The sequence below is a fragment of the Mchenga conophoros genome, linkage group LG5, assembly GCF_057382185.1.
Source record: "Mchenga conophoros isolate Kocher_MC1m ecotype Shallow Benthic linkage group LG5, M_conophoros_male_GT1.1, whole genome shotgun sequence".
NCBI classification, from domain to species: Eukaryota; Metazoa; Chordata; class Actinopteri; order Cichliformes; family Cichlidae; genus Mchenga; species Mchenga conophoros.
The window spans coordinates 1,315,093-1,335,442 of NC_140530.1; the positions used below are offsets into that span (position 1 = coordinate 1,315,093).

The 20,350-nt window shown below is 40.1% G+C and overlaps 2 protein-coding genes across 2 annotated transcripts; one reads left to right on the plus strand and one right to left on the minus strand.

Annotated features, from left to right (window-relative positions):
• Nucleotides 1-788: 788 nt before the first annotated feature.
• Nucleotides 789-5,153, plus strand: LOC146573546 (uncharacterized). Its single transcript, XM_085272774.1, has 15 exons — nucleotides 789-1,245; nucleotides 1,412-1,551; nucleotides 1,759-1,984; nucleotides 2,097-2,172; nucleotides 2,295-2,575; nucleotides 2,655-2,693; nucleotides 2,800-2,873; nucleotides 2,979-3,056; nucleotides 3,325-3,530; nucleotides 3,612-3,711; nucleotides 3,809-3,971; nucleotides 4,074-4,180; nucleotides 4,267-4,411; nucleotides 4,549-4,675; nucleotides 4,825-5,153. Exons 1-15 carry the CDS (start codon nucleotides 1,198-1,200, stop codon nucleotides 5,151-5,153), a joined length of 2,139 nt encoding a protein of 712 aa, XP_085128900.1. The 5' UTR covers nucleotides 789-1,197.
• A 108-nt stretch (nucleotides 5,154-5,261) lies between these two features.
• Nucleotides 5,262-8,478, minus strand: LOC146573547 (uncharacterized). Its single transcript, XM_085272775.1, has 7 exons — nucleotides 8,360-8,478; nucleotides 7,501-8,177; nucleotides 6,965-7,010; nucleotides 6,516-6,607; nucleotides 6,316-6,426; nucleotides 5,925-6,198; nucleotides 5,262-5,603 (listed from the first exon to the last, which is right to left on the minus strand). The coding sequence occupies exons 1-7, from the start codon at nucleotides 8,372-8,374 to the stop codon at nucleotides 5,397-5,399; spliced, it is 1,422 nt and encodes a 473-aa protein (XP_085128901.1). The 5' UTR covers nucleotides 8,375-8,478; the 3' UTR covers nucleotides 5,262-5,396.
• Between the last annotated feature and the right edge of the window lie 11,872 nt (nucleotides 8,479-20,350).

The window sequence follows — 20,350 nt, forward strand, 5'->3', positions numbered from 1 at the left end:
AGTTTCATAAATCGTGGTGTGGATCTAAGTCAACATTCAGAATAAATAAGATAATACAGCACTTTGATGGTTGCCTTTGTATTTTCCCAGCAGTGCTCAGGTTGGTTCTCGGCTACATTTACATACAGATGTTAATGTGTTCAGCAGCTGGACTCATCTGAGGAAGGAACATTGGAAAGGTGCTCAGTGCACAACTGCATCACTAATTTTATGTAAGACCCTGTGTTTTATTGTATTTATATATTTGTAACATTTGACTCAAACACTTTTGGGAAGGATGAAAATGTTTTCAGGAGGAAGTTTTTCCTTCTGTCCGACTGCAGTACACACAACACTGCGTCTCCCCCCATTATCACACTTCCTCAGGCTGCTGATGAGCGCCCCCTGGTGTCAGTGTTGATGACGTCATGCACAGTGAAACATAAACGGTGTCTGTTAATAAAAAATCATGTGTCCATTTTCATGTTTGCATCATGTTTCTGTAAAATCATCAGCTGTTTCTGAACCTTCTTCATTGTTTGACTCATTCCAACAGCTGTGAGCTGTGATGGAGTCAGAGCAGCTTCATCACTGATGTTCAGGTGAAGCTGAACTTAATAAACTGTAGAAATGATCAGGATTCAGGCTGGATGTGTAAAACACTTCTGTGTGAGGTCGCAGTGCTTCATATGTGTGTGTGGGCTGAAGCACACACGTGTGAGTCCTCAGAGGTTTCACACACATCACTGCACACACTTATAATCTATGGCGTTATTTTTGTGCCACTATTCTGAGCGCACGTAAAAAAAAATTGCAGGTGCAAGTGTTGCATTTTGAGGAGAAATTTATTTTGAGCTTACAAAAGCTGAATTTGAGTGAACAAAATTCATTGCTGCGTGCAAAAAACGTATTTCAGTGTTTGCGCTTATCCATATACACACACAATAGCACCCCCTCTCGCTCAGTTTTTTCATTTGCGCTTGCTCGCAATGTGTTGCTTGCGCTCACAACATTCTCTGCTTCGTACGCTCAACTCTCTGTACACCGTTATAAGTGTGCCACAAAACCAACCAATCACAGACTTGGTTTCAAAAATTCTGATTGGCTCTTACGGTCTCCAATCAGCTCGCTAGCTACTGCTGTCTGGAAACACTGTCCACTCAGCCTCGCTTCTTGCAGATAGAGGGATTTTTGATTTACTCTGCAGCTAAAGAAGAGATGGCAGAATCAAACAATGGCTCCAATAATACTACACCACAGTATCAGGTGAGTTTAATTTTTTTTGTGTGAATTTAGTAATTTGCTGTCCTTTCTGTTTAATATGCTGTGAAATTGTAGTTACAGATGCAGCTGTAGAGTTTAAGCTAGCCTTATGGGTAATTACCAGCGTAGTTGTCTTACTGAGGCAGTGTATCCTAATCATGTTTTTTAGGGTAATGGTGCAGTTGAGTCAGCAGTAAGAAATCTGGTGTCTTTGCTGCTTAACAACATATCCACAAATCCTTCAGGGAGGCCAACAGAGAGTGGGCAGCCGGAGCCTAGAAATCTGACTATCCAGCAAGAGATGACAAGGTTTTTGCTTTTTTTGTGTGTTTTTTTTATTTTAACTTTTTGCAATCTTTTCTGTTAAAGTTATTTGGTTTGTGGATTTATCAACATTGATTTTTAAATTAAAATGTGCTATTAAGGACTGATGTCATATTTAATAACTTTATTAAACAATAACCCTTATGTTATGCAACACTGCATTTTTTAAACTCATGCATTTTCATCCCACAGATCATTTCCAGGATATTTCAAATCACACTTGAGCCGTGGTAAAAAGAGATGTTTAACATCTACTAAGCAGCTTGTTAAGGCAGGCAGTAAGACCACAGGCCTCAGTTTTTATTTGCTGTCAAAAAACACATCCTACACACCTTTGCCAGCTGAGGAGCTTGAACTCCTACAAGCTGGCATGGGGAGACAAACAGTGTCTCTTCCAGAAGATGGTGACCATGCAGAGGTAAGTTTGTGTAGTCAGTATTAAAATCAGTCATTGGCAGACGCATTTAGCCTGAATCATATGCCACAGTCCATTTAGTGTTCCATTCTGCTTAACGGTGTTTTTAACTAAGATTTCTAGACTTCTGGAAGAAACCTTTCCAAAAATGGAATATCTTTGTGGAGGATGGCTCTTACATAAGGCAACAGGTTTGTTGTTAATTCAGTTTTTATGTATTTTTTTGGCATTCTTGCGTGCTCATACTGCATTATGATTATGTAGTTGATACTTTTGCTGCTTGATTGTTTATGCTATTTTTCTGTCAATAAAGGTGGCAGTGGTCGACGAAAGCTCACTGTAATTCCACCTGAAACAGAAGGATATTCTGTCAAAACACTGAAAGCTGTGTCAGGAGGTGGCAAATCCACTTTTTACATAGTACCTCTTCAGGAAACATTAGACACATCTCCTCTACCTCCCGACTCACAGCACTTTTCAAAGATGCCAAAGAAGATATGTTACCAGTGTAATGAAGTTATGCCTCTGCAGATGCTTGCAGTACACATCAATACGTGCAAAGGAAAATTCTCTCCTGATGAGACTGATGATGAGGTGAGACAATTTTGATGAAATCAAAATGAGCAATTTTGATTAAATAATATAGTATCACAATTACTGTTTTTTGATTCAGCAGGAATCGGAGTTATGCATTGTGAAAAGCAAATGCAAGGTAAACCTAGCACATTACTAAAAACCATAGTAACTACAATGAATTTTGTATCGGTAATGATCTTTTTCCCACTATGCCTAACATGTACCCATTTTTGGAATTGTAGGTTATTTGTCCAATATGCACTAAGGATTTTCCTGAAGATGAGATCACAGTCCATGCGAGTCTGTGTGGGGATAGGTAATCTTTTTTCAGCCGTTTATGAAAAAATGTTAATCAGTAACAGTCCACGCAAACATATGTATTTTTATTTTATTTTTTTTTTTAACTTTGTTTTGTCATCAGCTTTCAATGCATGGTGCCTGAAGAAAATGACCAAACTACAGGGACACCAGCTCAAACTTCAGTATGCACAACAGACAGGTACTTTTTGCTCTATTATAGTTCATATACACACTATTATGCAGAACCATTTGTTAAAATTATGTGTAAGATCTTTTACACAATACCTGGGGTTTAATTTCATATAAAACATTTTATGATCACACTACTTTAAATTATTGTTAAAGGTTGTTGCACAGAACATGCTGCAATAATTTCTAATCACGTTTAATGTGGTAGCCTCTTTTAATCTAAAGATGATTATTTTTCTTTGAGAGCTTAGGATGTTTTCTACCCTGTTTTTGTTAAGCGTGGAAGATGTATTGCGTTGCCTTGAACAACAAGTCGACACCACAACAGAATTTAAGTTGTGTGTGGACAGAGAAGACCTTCCAGACAGAGGCATTCTCCAGTGGCAGAGAAAAAAAGCTGCATCTCCCACCAGTGTTCTTAGGGTGGTTTTCATAGGAGAGGCAGGCGTGGATACAGGAGCACTTAGGAAAGAGTTTTTGAGTGGTGAGTTGCCTATTACCTGTTTTGTCCTAGTGTCAATAAATAATGGATAACTTAAAAATGCGGATATTTTTTGTATGAAAGACATGATTTCAGGTATTGAAAGCAGATTCTTTGAAGGACTTGAGAACAAGGGCAAAAACCCCAAGTATTCTCTGACCGATCTTGATAATGAAAACTTCAGGTTGGTTACATACGAGCTTTGTGTATTACATTTAATACGCATCCGATATTTTTGTAAATGTTACCTGAAAATGAATTATAATCATTTGTCTACACAGAACTGTTGGTGAAATAATTGCAGTCAGCCTCGCCCAAGGAGGCCCATCTCCTGCCTTTTTCAAAGAATGGTGCTACAATTTCCTCTGCTCAGGAGAGGTTGATTTCAGCTGTCTGTCTAAGGAGGATGTTGCAGATGTGGAATCTTCCCTGCTCATCCGCAAAGTGAGCACCTGGTTTAGCTCTGGCACATGATATATTATGAGTATGGTGTTTTTAAACACTTTTAACCTTCTGTATTTCCTCTTTCACATTATACATTTCCAGGTTGAAGATGCAGCAGACATACAGTCTCTGATGATGTGGGCTGATGAAATTGTCAGCTGTGGATACACAAACCAGATAAAGATGGATAGTAAGGAAAGCATGATCCGGTAAGGGAGAAAAAATCAGAGAGATCATTAACCCCCCCCCCTCCCCAACTAGTTTTTCTTTGTGTTTTTTTATTTTTATTTTTAAGTGCTATTGTCTTACACTCTACAACAAGACTGATTCCAATGCTACAGCAGCTCCGAAAGGGCATGGAACTGTATGGTCTTGTGAAGCTGATGGCTGTAAATCCTGAAGCTTGCCACAGTTTGTTTGTTCCTGGGAAAATCCTCAAAGTAAGTATTAACATAGCAGCTTCAGTCTGATCCAAAGACAGTCCACTTATCTGTACTGTAGTTATCCTGTATTTATTTATTAGTTTTGAATGAACAATATATCTATAATATAATCTACTTTATTTCCTTATTTACAGCCAGACGCTGATTTCATTATGATGAGCTGCCAACCACATTTCAGTGAAAAAGGGACATCTAGGGAGAGAACTGAGAGGAAGATCATAAATTTTTTGCAAGATTTCTTGCAGGAGATTGAAGTATCAGGTACTATATAGTATTAGCTGTATATACCTATAGTATTGTATATATACCGTATGCATCTGTTAAATATTTTTGCTTTAACATGCAGGGCACTAGAAAGTATTCTTAGTTGTTAATTTAAAACATTGTAATCCAGATTGCTTTTTATTTAGAAAAGACTTTAGAAACATTTTCAAACATCACAGATGGAAACACAGGTGGTGAAAAATCAGAGTCTCTTGCTGTCCACCATGTGCTCCAGTGGATGACCGGCCAGTCCCATGTTCCCATCCTTCCTGATGAAAAGAGACATTTCAAAATAACATGCAAGTTTGACCATGAATGTAAGGAGCGGCTGGGAGATCACTCCATTTGTTACCCAGTTGTGAGTGCATGCACTTGTACTGTGACTTTTCCAGTGCAGCATCTGGACACTTACACAGTGTTTAAAACCATAATGAGTGCAGCAGTTAAATATGGTGGTGGATTCCACAGAGTTTAACACATTGTTGTCTTGTAATTTGGAAACTAAATGAGTAAAAATGTTTGTAAACATTAGCTGTTAAGATGTTCGTAGCCGTTTCATGAAAATGACAAGACTTCAAAACTTTGTGTAGGGTCCTACGTTGATAGATAATAAGCAAGTGCTTTGTTTGCTTTTCTACTTGTAATCTGAATGTTTTAGCAAAGAAATCCAGTATTTGAGAACTTAAAAGAACGTTGACTTTCACGTCCATGTTAAGTGTCACTGTTGGTTTGACACCTGTAGCAAGAATTGTATGTACAGGTCACGACCGTGTGACTCAGAATGTTCCAAGGGATTAATAGTTCTCTGAAGCCCCTCCAGGGTTTCCTCATCCAGTGGGCATTCAACTTCAGGAACCACAACTGTGCTGTTAGATTCTTCTTGCAGTACAGCACTCTCCCAGTCAATGCCTGGATCCCGAAGCTCCTTCAAATCCACAAACATATATAATGGTCATTATTCCAGAATAGGTACTTTTGGGAGGAATGTTATTTTGTGTAAGCGTTTTTTCCATTAAAATACAACAATTTAAAAAGAATGCCTTTGTTTTCATGTTCTTCTTACTGTAATTTAGATTAGTGGTAATTGATAAGCAAGAATGTATAAAATCACCAGAAGCATCTCCCAGATGTGCTGCAAGTGTTTTAATTTGTTAATTTCAGAAGAGCAGAGTTAACTGCTAACTAAAATTTTGAAATTCAACATTTAAATTAAAAAAAAAAAAAAAATCAGATTATGAGCTGGTACCTCAAGTCTCTCGCCCTCGTCCAGCTCTTGTAGATGTCCCATACACCAGAGCTGTTCAGGAGTGAGACCACCTTCTGTCCTGAGGGGATGATTATTCCATCCTCCAACAAAGGTGACAAGATCTGCTCGGAGTCGAGGGACAAAGATGTAGTGGACACCAAAAAGATGAATGACATCTGAAATGTCAAGCAGGCCATCCTCCTCGAGTGAGTGAAGAATATCATGGTACTTGCTAGTGACTGCAATCCAGACATCACGCCAAAGTCGTTCTACTCTGTAAATACATTTGAATTTGGATTTCAGGTATTTCATGCTTCAAATCAATATCAGAACTGCTACAACAATCTACCCATGCAGTCAATAATAATATAAAAAACATCAAAAGACTAACCTCTGATTGTGGACACTCTTTCCAGATATGAAACTCGCTCTCCCTGTTCCTCTTGTGGCAAACATGAAATGTGCAATGTCCAGGTTTTCTACTCCTTGATCTGCCCTAACCCTATGATAAAAATACATTTTTAAGGAATTTTTAAAGTTTTCTTTAATGATACTTGTTGCTAGCATATAAATTAAATCAGGGCATAAAACCTTGATGGCAAGCCGTGAAGCTGGGCTGATCTCAGGAAAAATGAGAATGCAGTTTTTGCCCTGTTGTTAGTTGCTGCATCCAAGTACAGGACCTGCAGTAAAAACAAATGGAAAATTAAAGATCTGGTTTCAGATCATGTATAGTTTTTCAGTTAATAATGCAGTTTCATAATAAGTGTTCAAGGAATATTGTACGGTTCTATGTTCATAACCATAATTCAAAGCTTGAGTAGTCTATACATCAATATTGGTAGTACTTATCAAAAAATGAAAATGGCCTTTTAGTTTAACCTTTTTTGGTAAAGAACTGATTAGAAATTTAAAAAAATAATAATTGCAAATCGTCCACTATGTTGGCTTGCTGAATAATTGATGTTCATAAAAAAACAACCTAATAAAGCTCTCATTTCAAAACTACCAAATATTCTACATAACAGTTACACTTTTACCTTCCTTGAGTAGCCATCCACTCCACCAAAGATCACAACATTGTACCTGTTTCAGAGGGAAAACAATCTCACTAAGGCTTGATTTGCAGAACATGTAAGACATTGAAAATACATTTTTCAGTATGCACACTTGCCACTGACTTAAACTGGACACTTGTCAGGTGTGCTGAAAATAATACCAACATTTTTATATGTTTATAAGTTCAATGAGACTAAATATTTTAGTTCTCTTGTCATGATTTTTTTTAAGTTTTCTGGAGCACTTAACATATTATGTGTTGATAGGCTTGTTATCATGGAAAATATCGATATACAAAGTGTAAATAACTGCTCAAGAAAATTTACAATTAACAATATTGCTGGTTTTGTTACACATCCTGTATTCCTTTTACTTAATATTACTCTATCAAGTGCTTTTTAAAATATTATAAATACACTGAAAGACCTATCAGATAAGGTTGATTAAAGCAGATTTAAAGTATAACGTGCATCTTTCTGCCCAACTTGTGTTAGAGCTATATAAGTGGGTATTTTACCTTATTAGCTTGTGATTTGTGTCTATGTGGACCAGGGAGAGAGGGCCTCGCACCGAGTAGCTTCTTCGCACAACACAGCCTAGTTCTGTGATCCGTTTGAAGATCCCTACAGCATCAACTCGATGCATGGAGGCCATCATTCTCCACCACTGAACACGGAGACCCATAGAAACCAAATGTCCTTGAACCATTCGATAGCCAGCATTTGGCATCTGATTTTTGATAGCCGATATGATGTTGTCCAGCTCTTGGTCATTCATTGTGCTGTATGTTCCTCTCACAGACAAGTCAAATTCTTGCATCCTCCTGTAGATTGTTCTTCTTGAAACACCAAGACATTTAGCAATGCAGCTGACTGGCAGCTGAATGTCCAACAAATTCTTGAGTCTTTCTCTCTCTAGTACGATTTTGGGGTGGCCAGGTCCCAGACCAACTTCTGTTTCCAGTTCAATAATGGCCACAGAGCTGATGTTAATTTCACACTGAACCAGATGATGAACGTTTTGTAGAGCCTCTGTAATCTCTGACAGACCGCCTATTTGCTGAGAGAAAGATTCAAACAGAACAAGCTCATGACGAGTCAAGAACTCCAAATAATCCAGATTTAGTGGTTGTTGGTTTAAAGCAGCTTCCAGTTTAGAGAGGAGTCTATGCATCATTTGCTGTCTCAGTATGTCCTGTTAAAAGCAGCAAGGAACATGGACAAGTACAATGAAATGATGTATCTCAGACAAAAATAAACAACCCATAAAACAAACTACATGAGGTACATCATTTTTCAAGTTTGCATAGTTTGCAAATTAGCTAACGTCAGTTATCAAGCGAATAATAATTAACAAAATGATTTTATATTACTTACATGTGGCCGGGACATGCTCTTTTCGTGCTGCTATTCAGTATTCGACGACATAAAAGAGAGCTACTCAAGTATAATTTGGAAAAATTAGTCAGTTGGCATGGTTGTATGATGCAACTACATTCTACTACACCAACAATAGTCTTAAAAAATAATATATTTTAAAATAAAATGATTAAAGATATTATCCGCAAATTGGGGGTTAAGAGATTTTAGCTGGATTTAGCTACATTTCGGACAGTGTTTCCGGACAGCAGTAGCTAGCGAGCTGATTGGAGACCGTAAGAGCCAATCAGAATTTTTGAAACCAAGTCTGTGATTGGTTGGTTTTGTGGCACACTTATAACGGTGTACAGAGAGTTGAGCGTACGAAGCAGAGAATGTTGTGAGCGCAAGCAACACATTGCGAGCAAGCGCAAATGAAAAAACTGAGCGAGAGGGGGTGCTATTGTGTGTGTATATGGATAAGCGCAAACACTGAAATACGTTTTTTGCACGCAGCAATGAATTTTGTTCACTCAAATTCAGCTTTTGTAAGCTCAAAATAAATTTCTCCTCAAAATGCAACACTTGCACCTGCAATTTTTTTTTACGTGCGCTCAGAATAGTGGCACAAAAATAACGCCATAATAATCCTAGTTTAAGCTTGTGGATCATATCGGACACATCAGCAGCTCTTTGGAGACAAAGATTTGAGATTTAAGATGAGTCATAGTCTTTCTATCCATGGTAGCTTCCACTGCTGAGGCTCAGGAAACATGAAGAGGATAATTAAGAGCAAGCATCAGCTCTGTCTCATCTAACTACACAGTATTATGATCATGCACTTATGTCTCAAACTAAGACACAATGAGACACAATGAGTTCTGTGAGTCTTTAGATTATCAGTAAATTCTGGTGACAGTTTGACGCTCAGTGGAGCCATTTTTGGTTTGTGATGAGTGTTTTGTGAGCTTCTGTTTTGTGAGTCGCTCTTTGTAATTTAGAAGATGGTGCAGAAATGTGCGCGCCCTTATCTGAGAGGACACGGAGAGAGTGTCGCAGACTCGAGGTGAGGAGATAAACCTCGGAGCTGGACGGCCTGCACGTTACCCATGTGCATCTTTTCAGTGACATCAAGTGAACCCATAATAAGCATTTCTATGTCTTAGACATCATGTCCATTTCTAATGAGAGATTATTTTTAAATGAGGGAAACCTGGTCTAACAACACGCTTCCAACAGAGCTAAAGGTTCACCACAGTGAGACGGTGGGACTCTGATAAGAACTGAAACACTGTGTATGAACAGCTGAGACAAAACTATATATAAACACTCATTTATTCCAGTTTAGTTTACAATGATTTCAAAGTAATGTGGAACGATTCATGTTCATGAGCTGTTACAAACACAACTATTGATTTGTCTATATATGGTCGGACTACAAGGCTTGTGTTGAGGCTCTTGGAATAATGTGTGAATTACAGCAAGAAATGATGGTTTCCCATTTTACCAAAGTGGAATAAAATCACCACAGCAAAGAAATCATGTTATTGTCTGCAGCTAAAATATATGGTGAACATGGTTTTATAATAATGTGCAAACACAACCTCACTCTGCTCTATACGAGGAGCCAACCACAGCTGTCCGGGTCTTCATCCACCACCTCCACCATCTTTGCTCATCATCATTCACTTAATTGCTGATTGGTTTAAATCAAACTCCATTACAGGTTCAACTCCATCATATAACAGCATGTTGACTTTGGATCTGGTGTGCAGTGCCACCTTAAAAGATGAGGAAACTAAGAGATTACAAAAAAAGAAGTGGAGGAGTTAAAGAGCTGCAGCAGATTAACAGTTTCTGACAGTCATGTGTTAGAAATAGGACGATTAGATGAGCTGAGGGATCCATCTACTGCTCAGTGAAGCCTCATCAGAAACAGTCTCAGTGGAAGGATGGCTCTATTGTTAAGGAAGGACACAGGCAGAAAGACTGGCGTCTGTCACACAGGAACTGGACTGAAAATCAGCTGCACATATTCATCAGTATGTGCAAACATATTATAGGTGTGGAATTCAGGACAGTACCATCAGAAGTTGATCCACTGTGCAAATGTCTGATTGGCAGTGGCTTCATTTTTCACTATGAACAAACTGCTAATGCAGCATCACAGGACGTCAGCCATGGATTGGCCTCCCCAGACCTCAACATTACTGAAACATCTTAACAGAGGATGGAAACAAAGGGAACCAACATCCAAGAAAAGAGCTGCTGCTGAAAACTTCCTCACAGAAAACACAAACAAGCTTGACTAAGAGACTCCAGGCTGTGCTGAATTATAAAGGTGGACTGACCTCCAGGGTCCTTAGTATCATATAAGCTCAGTTTGTGTCTTATATACTTTCCATTTATATAACAAAATATATAGAAAGGAGGGTGGTTTAAGATGTGTGTAGAGTTTTATTCATTATCTTTAGACAAACAAAGAAAGCACCATCCATTCGTCTCCAGTCTGTATGAAAAACAGGGGAAAGGTCAAATTAAACCTTTGAAATTCCTTTCACAATAAATCCATAAATAAACAAAATAAAACATAGAAAAGTCTTTAAACCCACTTTTCCATAAAGCTGTCAATAGGAAATGTTCCAGTAAACATGTCTGTGTTTCTGCTGTTTTCCTTTCATGCGTCCACAGCTGACAGGTAACCCTATTGGAGTCGCCATAGTGACGGGTGGCGTCTCAGCTTCAGCGTGTTGATGGGCACAGCCATGGTTACCACAGCTGGAGTTGGTGTACGGCGAGCTGTGAGAGGACAGAGATGGAGAACGCACATTTAACTCTTTAACAGGAGATACGTTACGACTAACAGACGACTGCTGTCTACATGATGTCTTTGCAGCCCTTATGCTACATGTTACACAACTTTTCTTCATGCCAACAAGACTGAGGTGCCACATAGTCGACACATACAGCTGATTATGATGCATGTTTTACTATTGCTATGTTCACATCATCTGCTTGGCTTTATTACTGAGAGCCTGGAGATCCTCTGACGTGTGCATGGCTGATGTGAAGTATGATTAGTCCTACATGACATCAACAGCAGAGGCAATGAAAGCTTTGTTGTTAACAGGTTGTAGGTAAAGTCAAATGTCTACTTCTACACTTGTGTTGGGTAAAGTTCTTCTCACTGCAGCAGATTTATATCTGTGCTTTCACAGGGCGTGATGTGGAGCTCAGCGCTGAGGTGCAGGTCTCCTTGGAGACGGCATCCTGGCTGAAATATTATCATGCTTCCAAAACATTTCAGCTTTTATTTTGAAAGAAACAAGACTTGAAAACGAGTCCCCTTCTTCCTCTTTGTCTTTGTTCTTCAGAGGAATGTCACCTGGACAAACTCAGGGCTGTTCTAGAGCCTTTCTTATTATTTGACTCCATAGAAATAAAACTGAATGGAATCAAACAAAAACTCCCAAACAGCTAAAACACTTTGCTTTATTCTCTTTTTTAACAAATACGTTGAAGTCCATCCACAACAACATAGCTGAGATCTCCTTTGTAATCAAGTGTTTACATCCTTTGTACAGATCTGCATACAAAACAATCATTTACGTCCCACAGAAGTCTAGTTACACGTAACTATACAAGAACTGGTGAATGACAGAAACATGAGACACATGATCACAGGTGATAACAAAAAGAGAAAGAATTCATGTGTTAGTGATGTTTTTCAGCCCTGATGGCTCATGTTGGAGAAACAAGCTGAGGTACGTGGAAAGTTCACACACACAAGTGGGCGTGAGCGCACACACAGAGAGAAACACAACTGAAGCATCTGTTTGCTGTTTCTGCTTTCATCATCTCTGCTGCTGTGTCAGGCTGGGGTCTCTCAGTGACGTGGTTGAGGTGAAGTATGACGAGTATCCCTGATTCAGTCCATCGAGACAAAGGGCAAAGAAAGCTGTTGTTAACAAACTCTATGGTGATGTGGCGTTTAGCTCTGACTCTACGCTCTGCTGAATCCTTTGAACCTGCTGATCAGTAAAGCTCTACGTGCTGCAGCAGATTGAGCTCATCTGTGTTCACAGGTGTGGACCTCAGCGCTGAGGTGCAGGAGACTTTCATTCAGTTCTCCCTGCAAACAGCATCCAGCCTGGAAATACTGTCATCTTTCCCAGAAACGGTGCTCTTATCTCAGAGAAGAAGTCTGATGTAAATAACTGCAATCAACAGTGATGTTCTGCACAGATCACTTTTCCATTTTGCTCTCTAGATGAGTCCCAGCTGCCTGACCTTGTGTCCAGGTGATCGTCTCACTGAGGAGCTTTTGTTCTGAAAATCTCACGTCCATCACCTGTTTCCTTTTTACTATCTCTGCTCTTTCTTTATTCACAATGCTCATAATATCACACAATTATATTCATCACCTGCATGTTTTTATCCAGCTGCTGTTAGAACCAAACAAATAAAAAGGATGAAAAGCCTGAAATCCTTTGATTTATTACATTTGAAACAAATATGAGAGCATCCCTAACAGCACAGCTGAGACCTTTGTTTTAATCAAGCCTTTGTATCGACACACTTGTAAAGATTCATATACAAAACATAATAGAATAAATCAATATAAAATACACATAATCACAAAAATGCAGCCATGTTGTGAGTTTGCATCTAAAACATGCATGTTTCCCTTTGTACAGGCAGATTTACAGCAGACAAAGCAACACGCTGATCGACTTTGACCGCTGCAAAAACAAAATACCCACCAAGTCTGAAGTCGATCAGAGGAACTGTTGACAGACTGACAGACAAACAGATGCTTGATTCATTAGTGCGATTAAATGTTCTTCTTTAGCAGCATCACTTCATGTGTTTGTGTTCCAGGAATAAAGGTCTGTTTAAACTGGACGTCTCCTCAGCATCACTCGTGCTGTCGTGGTTTCAAAGCTGTGCAGAAAGAATCTGAGGGATGATACAGAGGTGACCAAAGTTACAAACATCCAGCTGTGCTGCAAATGTTTGCAGAGCTCCAAACTCTTTGGCTTTCTGCAGAGCAAGTATGGAAGAAGCACCTGAGCTAACTTCAGTTTAGACGATATGAGGAAAAATGCTGCTTCCCAAAGTTTCCTACAAGTATCCAGTTTATATTTAGAGAAGCGAAGGCTCTTTATCCTGACAACTACTCCCTGGTGGATCCCTGTCCTGTGACAGCAGCAAAGACTGTGTATCAGTATCATCAAAGCCACTTCAATAACCAGTGTTTAAAGCTCTCTAGCAGATGGACTTCAGTGGCAGCAGCCTCTGTCTGCTGTGTACAGAAGGTTCTCTGATGAAGCACACAGCAGATGCTGCACTACAACAGCAGCAGCAGCTCAGCTTCAGTTTGCTTCGACGCCCTTTTTGACCTGTGAAACAGCAGAAAATGAAACATTTCAACACCCGTTTGTTAGCGTGAGCTATTCTGCTGTTTTTCATCATTTCACAGGTGAAATAAAATCACATTTACTTCCTGTAGGAGTGATCGTGTCCAGCCTGACTGAGACCATGTGCTCCATCCTGCACAGGTAATAAACCGCTGACATGAAGGGCTGTCAAGTAGTTTTAGACAAATGGGGGTAAAAGAGACGTTAAAAGCTTAAAGAGAAACTACATTTTCTAAGAACTGTCTGACGTTCACCTCTCACACAGTGGATACGATTCTGCCGCTGCAGGAATAATCTTTGTGCTTATGAAACTGTCCATGTGTTTGCAGAAAATGTCACATGTTCAAAGCCATCCCAGCACCTGGGGTTTGTATAAGTGCAGCTGCTGGTGGGGAGATAGTCTCACTCTTCTATATAAAGAGTCAGCAGGCAGCAGATCTTCATCTGTGATCTCCTCCATCATCACGTCTTCACTCTTCAGCAGCTATGGCTTCACTTCGTGCCCTTCTGGGAGTGGTGCTGTGCTCCTCATGGTTTCTGCTTCTGCCTCAGGCCGACTTTGATTTACAGAGTCATCCATAATATTTTTTCTTTTTTATTTTGCTGCCCATCTATTTTCATACAAATGTCTCCGTCTTATGGAAAAGGGGTGGAGCTTATCCAACGAGGACAGGCAGGGCCCCCCCAGACAGTTTAGCAGTCTATACAGGAGGCTGACCTTTGCAACATGTACTTCTATAATGACTTCACCATTTAGGTTATTTGGTTATGTTTCACCCTGGATTTTGTGTGATAATATTTATTTTGTCCACTGATTTAAAAACAACAAACTATATGAATATAAAACAGAGTGAACAACAAAACATCAGCTTTGGAAACTTTGATGTAAAATTCTCAGTTTTCTCAGATATAGCATAAATCAAACTAACATACATCAGTGTATTATTAATGCGCACACACACACACACACACACACACACACACACACACACACACACACACACACACACACACAAACACACACATGTTACAATAAACAGCTCTTATGCTTCTGTATGATTCTCAGTGCTTTCCATTTGCGTGTCCACAGGTTGCTGTAAGTGCTGCTTGACTGCAGTTTGCTCTCATTTCAAGTGGTTTGCTGTCACAAAGCCAACAGGAAGTCCGGCCATGGTTGAGCCAACTGAAGATGGGTTGAAGGTGGCGTCCTCGTTTCCTCTGTGAGCGCGAGAGGACAGACAAAGCAAACACCGTTTGGACAGCATTAAAATATTTACACTGATGATTAATGTTGTGTCTTTGCACCTGTAGCGATACATGTTGGAAAATGGAGACTTTAGCCACCAAGACTGACGTGCCTGGAAACTTCCCTGTGAGTACGCCCACAAAGACAGGAAACAGTTTAACCACCGCGGTTAATCCTCCATCATCATCATCCAGTATTTTTCACATCTTTTCTTCTGCTGTTTCCCTTGTTGTCAGTCACGGGGTTTGTGAATGAAATGCGTGTGGTCGACGGGAAGCCTGACGAGTACGGCCTGAATCATTCCATCAACACCGGACGGAGTGAAACCTTTGTTGAAAACAGATTATATGGTAACGTTGCATTTAGCTTCAGTAAACTGTGAAGTTACAGCAGCAGATTTACATCACGTGGCTTCACAGGAAGTAGTCTGGACCTCAGCGCTGAGGTTCAAGCAGCTCTGCTTGCAGACGGCATCCTTCCTGAAAATGTTCTTCATCTTCCTCAAACCAGAACTTTTACATTGGTGCTGAAGTTCTATATAAAAACAGCCTGAAATACAAAGTGATGTTGTGCACTGATTACCTCACACTTTCCATGTTTCCTTCTACAGAGGAGTGTCCGCCTGAGTGTTTTGTCTGATCTGTTGTTGATCGTCTCATTGACACTGCATGCAGATCTGACACCAGGGCTGGACTGGGACAAAAAATGGTCCCGGGCATTTTGACTGGAGACCGGCCCAGCAGGTATTAAAGGAAAAACCATAAAGCCTTTGAATGAAAACAAACGCTGTTGTCACAGTGATGGACGCTGTCTTGTTGGTATACATGCATCAGTCTAATAAACTTAAACCTGCACCATCCTCCCTGTCCTGGTATTCTAAACAGGAAGTAGACTGTTGGTCGAGTTAACCTCCTGAACATCTACAACACACGGTGGAAACCTGACATTAAGACAGAGACTAGAGGTGAGACATGATCATTGCTGATTACTGATGACAGATTTAGATATGTTTTCATAAACCTTTCATTTGCCACATCAATAAACAGCACGGCAGGGCAAAATATGTTTTCTAACATGGCAACCTTTAAAAAGTGAAAGGAGACAGAAAGACAGCTGAGAAAGAATCAAACGGACTTTTTGATGCATTTTACACACAGTACTGGTGCAGAATCTAGAAAATGTGGGAAACACTGGCATCATATGCAGTACTTACTTCTGAAGAAATTATGATGGGACCCTAAAAAATGACTATGTACAATAATGGATTTCTATACATTTTACATTCAATTCAATTCAATTCAATTCAATTTTATTTATATAGCGCCAAATCACAACAAAAGTCGCCTCAAGGCGCTTCATAGATACAGAGAAAAACCCAACAATCATATGACCCCCTATGAGCAAGCACTTTGGCGACAGTGGGAAGGAAAAACTCCCTTTTAACAGGAAGAAACCTCCGGCAGAACCAGGCTCAGGGAGGGGCGGCCATCTGCTGCGACCGGTTGGGGTGAGAGAAGGAAGACAGGATAAAGACATGCTGTGGAAGAGAGACAGAGGTTAATAACAGATATGATTCAATGCAGAGAGGTCTATTAATACATAGTGAGTGAGAAAGGTGACTGGAAAGGAAAAACTCAATGCATCATGGGAATCCCCCGGCAGCCTACATCTATTGCAGCATAACAAAGGGAGGATTCAGGGTCACCTGGTCCAGCCCTAACTATATGCTTTAGAAAAAAGGAAAGTTTTAAGCCTAATCTTAAAAGTAGAGATAGTGTCTGTCTCCCGAATCCAAACTGGAAGCTGGTTCCACAGAAGAGGGGCCTGAAAACTGAAGGCTCTCCCTCCCATTCTACTTTTAAATACTCTAGGAACAACAAGTAGGCCTGCAGAGCGAGAGCGGAGCGCTCTAATAGGGTGATATGGTACTACAAGGTCATTAAGATAAGATGGGGCCTGATTATTTAAGACCTTGTATGTGAGGAGCAGGATTTTGAATTCAATTCTGGATTTAACAGGAAGCCAATGAAGGGAAGCCAAAACAGGAGAAATATGCTCTCTCTTTCTAGTCCCTGTCAGGACTCTTGCTGCAGCATTTTGGATTAGCTGAAGGCTTTTCAGGGAGTTTTTAGGACTTCCTGATAATAATGAATTACAGTAGTCCAGCCTGGAAGTAATAAATGCATGAACTAGTTTTTCAGCGTCACTCTGAGACAGGATATTTCTAATTTTAGAGATGTTGCGCAAATGGAAGAAAGCAGTCTTACATATTTGTTTAATATGTGCGTTGAAGGACATGTCCTGGTCAAAAATGACTCCAAGGTTCCTCACCGCGTTACTGGAGGCCAAGGTAATGCCATCCAGAGTAAGAATCTGATTAGATACCATATTTCTAAGATTTTCAGGGCCGAGTACAATAACCTCAGTTTTATCTGAATTAAGAAGCAGAAAGTTAGCGGCCATCCAGGTCTTTATGTCTTTAAGACATTCCTGCAGTTTAACTAATTGGTGTGTGTTATCTGGCTTCATGGACAGATAGAGCTGGGTGTCATCTGCATAGCAGTGTAAATGTATGCTATGTCTTCTAATGATGCTGCCTAAGGGAAGCATGTATAATGTAAACAGAATTGGTCCTAGCACTGAACCCTGTGGAACTCCATAATTAACCTCAGTGTGTGAAGAGGACTCTCCATTTACATGCACGAATTGGAGTCTATTAGATAGATATGATACAAACCACTGCAGCGCAGTACCTGTAATACCTACAGCATGTTCTAATCGCTCTAATAGGATATTATGATCAACAGTATCGAACGCTGCACTGAGGTCTAGCAGGACAAGCACAGAGATGAGTCCACTGTCAGAGGCCATAAGAAGATCATTTGTAACCTTCACTAAAGCTGTTTCTGTGCTGTGCTGAGCTCTGAAACCTGACTGAAACTCAGATGGAAACGTTTGTTGTAAGATTCAGATAATTATTTATTAAAAGCGAGACATTTTAAATGAGAACAAGAAAGAAAAGTATGTCTTTGTGCCCCCCTCTCCCTGTTAATGCCCTACCTGCCCCCCTGGCAACACTTTGCTAGACCCGCCCCTGCACAGTTACCAGCTGTCAGCTACACAAAAAGGATCCTGGTGTTATTTGTCTCTCAGAAACAGTTCATAACTTCAACTCATTTTGGTTTTGTCATGTTTTGTTCTTTACATTGTCTTTCTTCTATATAATTGTTAAACATTTAATAAATATGTCTACAAAAAGATTTTAAAAATCAGACATTTCACACAGACACCCAAATGATTTCTGACTGATGAAGGGGGCTGAAGGTGCCCTGCTCTTGCCCAGCTTCTGCTGCTCTCTCCCTGCTCACTGTCAGCAGCTGGCAGCCTCGGTCCTGCCTGAGACTCTTCATCTATCAGTGCCAAAGAATATGGGAAATAGCAACGCACAACATGCACATTACAAAACAAGCACATGAATCAGCATTACATTCATTAGTGAAGTGCTGACGTTCGTTCCTAAACTTTGGGCCTTAATTAACATCACTGTGAACTAATGTTTGCTTTGCTTCTTAACCAGTGAAGCAGCGAGGGGCTTTCTGAGGTTCCTGCTCGTAAATGCCCAAAATGAGTCGAGTATTTCTCTGCAACTACAAACTCTGTTTTCATCAGAGGTGTAAATATTACAGCACTGTGTCAGAGTCACTGAGGCTGGAACACAGAAAAAGGAAGTAGATGTATTTATTTTTAGACTTTATTGCCTGGAACCACTTTAAAAATACGCTTTGGGTCACAATTAACTGCAGAAAACCAGGAATCCACATATGAACATTATCTGTGCAGAGATTTATGCTTCTGAAGGTAAACAGTGAAAACTTGCAGCACTAAATGCACAGATAGCCAGGCGTTTCACATTTTGGTATCATCTGCCAGTTTTCATTTCTTAGGTATTGAAGAGCAGAAATGATTGAATTTTATTTACATGCTTAAAAATGTTTGCTTTTGAATATTATTTGAAGAATTACCCACACACTCAGGCACTGTGGGCCTGTTTCCCTTTGCACAACCGAGTGTTGGAAACGGGCCTTTTCTCTTTAAACTCTGAGGGGCTGTAACTTTGGCTTCTATTGGCAGATTTGCATGATTGACCCTCTTTTTAAAATAGTTTTAGCCAAGAGAATCAAGCTAACATCACTGTTTTTACGTCAGCTCACGTCACACGAGCTGTTTCAAGAAAAGTCCTCCTGTCACACAGCAATGCCTACATGAATCACACCACTCTGCTTAAATAATAATAATAATGTTTAGTGAAGCAGGTGAAGCAAAGGGCTGCTTTTAATAGGCTGGGAGACCCAGGTGTGCTGCTTTAGCTGCTGAGCCTCTCATGCTAGCCTCCATCTATAAGCTGGGATCACAGGAGCACTGCAGTCCTGACTAGATCAAGGATTGTTATTCATGCAGGTGACAAAAGTTTACATTCACAGAGTCATAGGATTGAGCCTGGTTTGAAAAGCAGCTGTTTAATGCAGCTGCTTAGAGTTCACACACAGTAGAAGAATCAGACTTGAGTCACATTTCAAACACTGGAAAAATACTCAGCAAGTAACAATGAAAACAGCACAGACTCAGTATATCCTGTTCAGTCCTGTGTTTGATATGAATGTGCTGTTCAGAGAGGATCTCATGTCCTCTTTTACAAAGCCTTTGTTTCATGATGTTTGTGTATAAATGAATGTAGGTGTGTTTCTAAGTGTGAAGGAGCCCTGGGAGAAAAGACTGAAGCTTGTGCCAAAGAACAAACAGGAAAGAAAGATCAGCATTAATGAAGACGAGCACAGAAGGAGCCCAAGCACGTGTTGCTTTTTCAGATTTCTCTAAAAGTGTGTGTTCATTTGTTCCATCCTTCACAACAAACAACAGCTGACAGACACACATGCACTCTGTGTCACTTCACAGGGGCTGATGAAAGTGGACACAGTAAAGGGAGAGCTGGACCTGCTCTACACATCCTGCACTCTGTTAACAGACTTTATTCTGCAGCATCAACAGATAAAAATATATGAAGATATAGAAACGTTTAACATTGTGACTGTTCACATTAGTGAAGCTGTTACTTTGCTGCCAGGTGGGAAAAGAAGCCTAAAGCTGAGTCTGATTAAACATCTGCTGCACCAGAGAGTTTCATGGCCCTGCTTTATCCTGTGCTTGCTGACCACCTCGTCCTGAAACCTCTTCATCATCCTCACAGTTGTGTGAAGAAAGAGGGAAGCAGGTGGAAACCATCTGTGCTGCTGTGTTCACTTGTGTGTGTGCGTCTATGGTCATATCTAATGTGTACCTACAGAC

Coding starts and splice junctions, on each gene's coding strand:
- LOC146573547 (XM_085272775.1), bottom strand. Junction 7,011..7,500: donor ACAAATCACAAGCTAATAAG/GTAAAATACCCA, acceptor CCTCTGAAACAG/GTACAATGTTGTGATCTTTG. Junction 6,199..6,315: donor AAGAGTGTCCACAATCAGAG/GTTAGTCTTTTG, acceptor ATGTATTTACAG/AGTAGAACGACTTTGGCGTG.
- LOC146573546 (XM_085272774.1), top strand. CDS start 1,198: ATGGCAGAATCAAACAATGGCTCCAATAATACTACACCACAGTATCAG. Junction 2,576..2,654: donor CTGATGAGACTGATGATGAG/GTGAGACAATTT, acceptor TTTTTGATTCAG/CAGGAATCGGAGTTATGCAT. Junction 2,874..2,978: donor GCGAGTCTGTGTGGGGATAG/GTAATCTTTTTT, acceptor TTTTGTCATCAG/CTTTCAATGCATGGTGCCTG.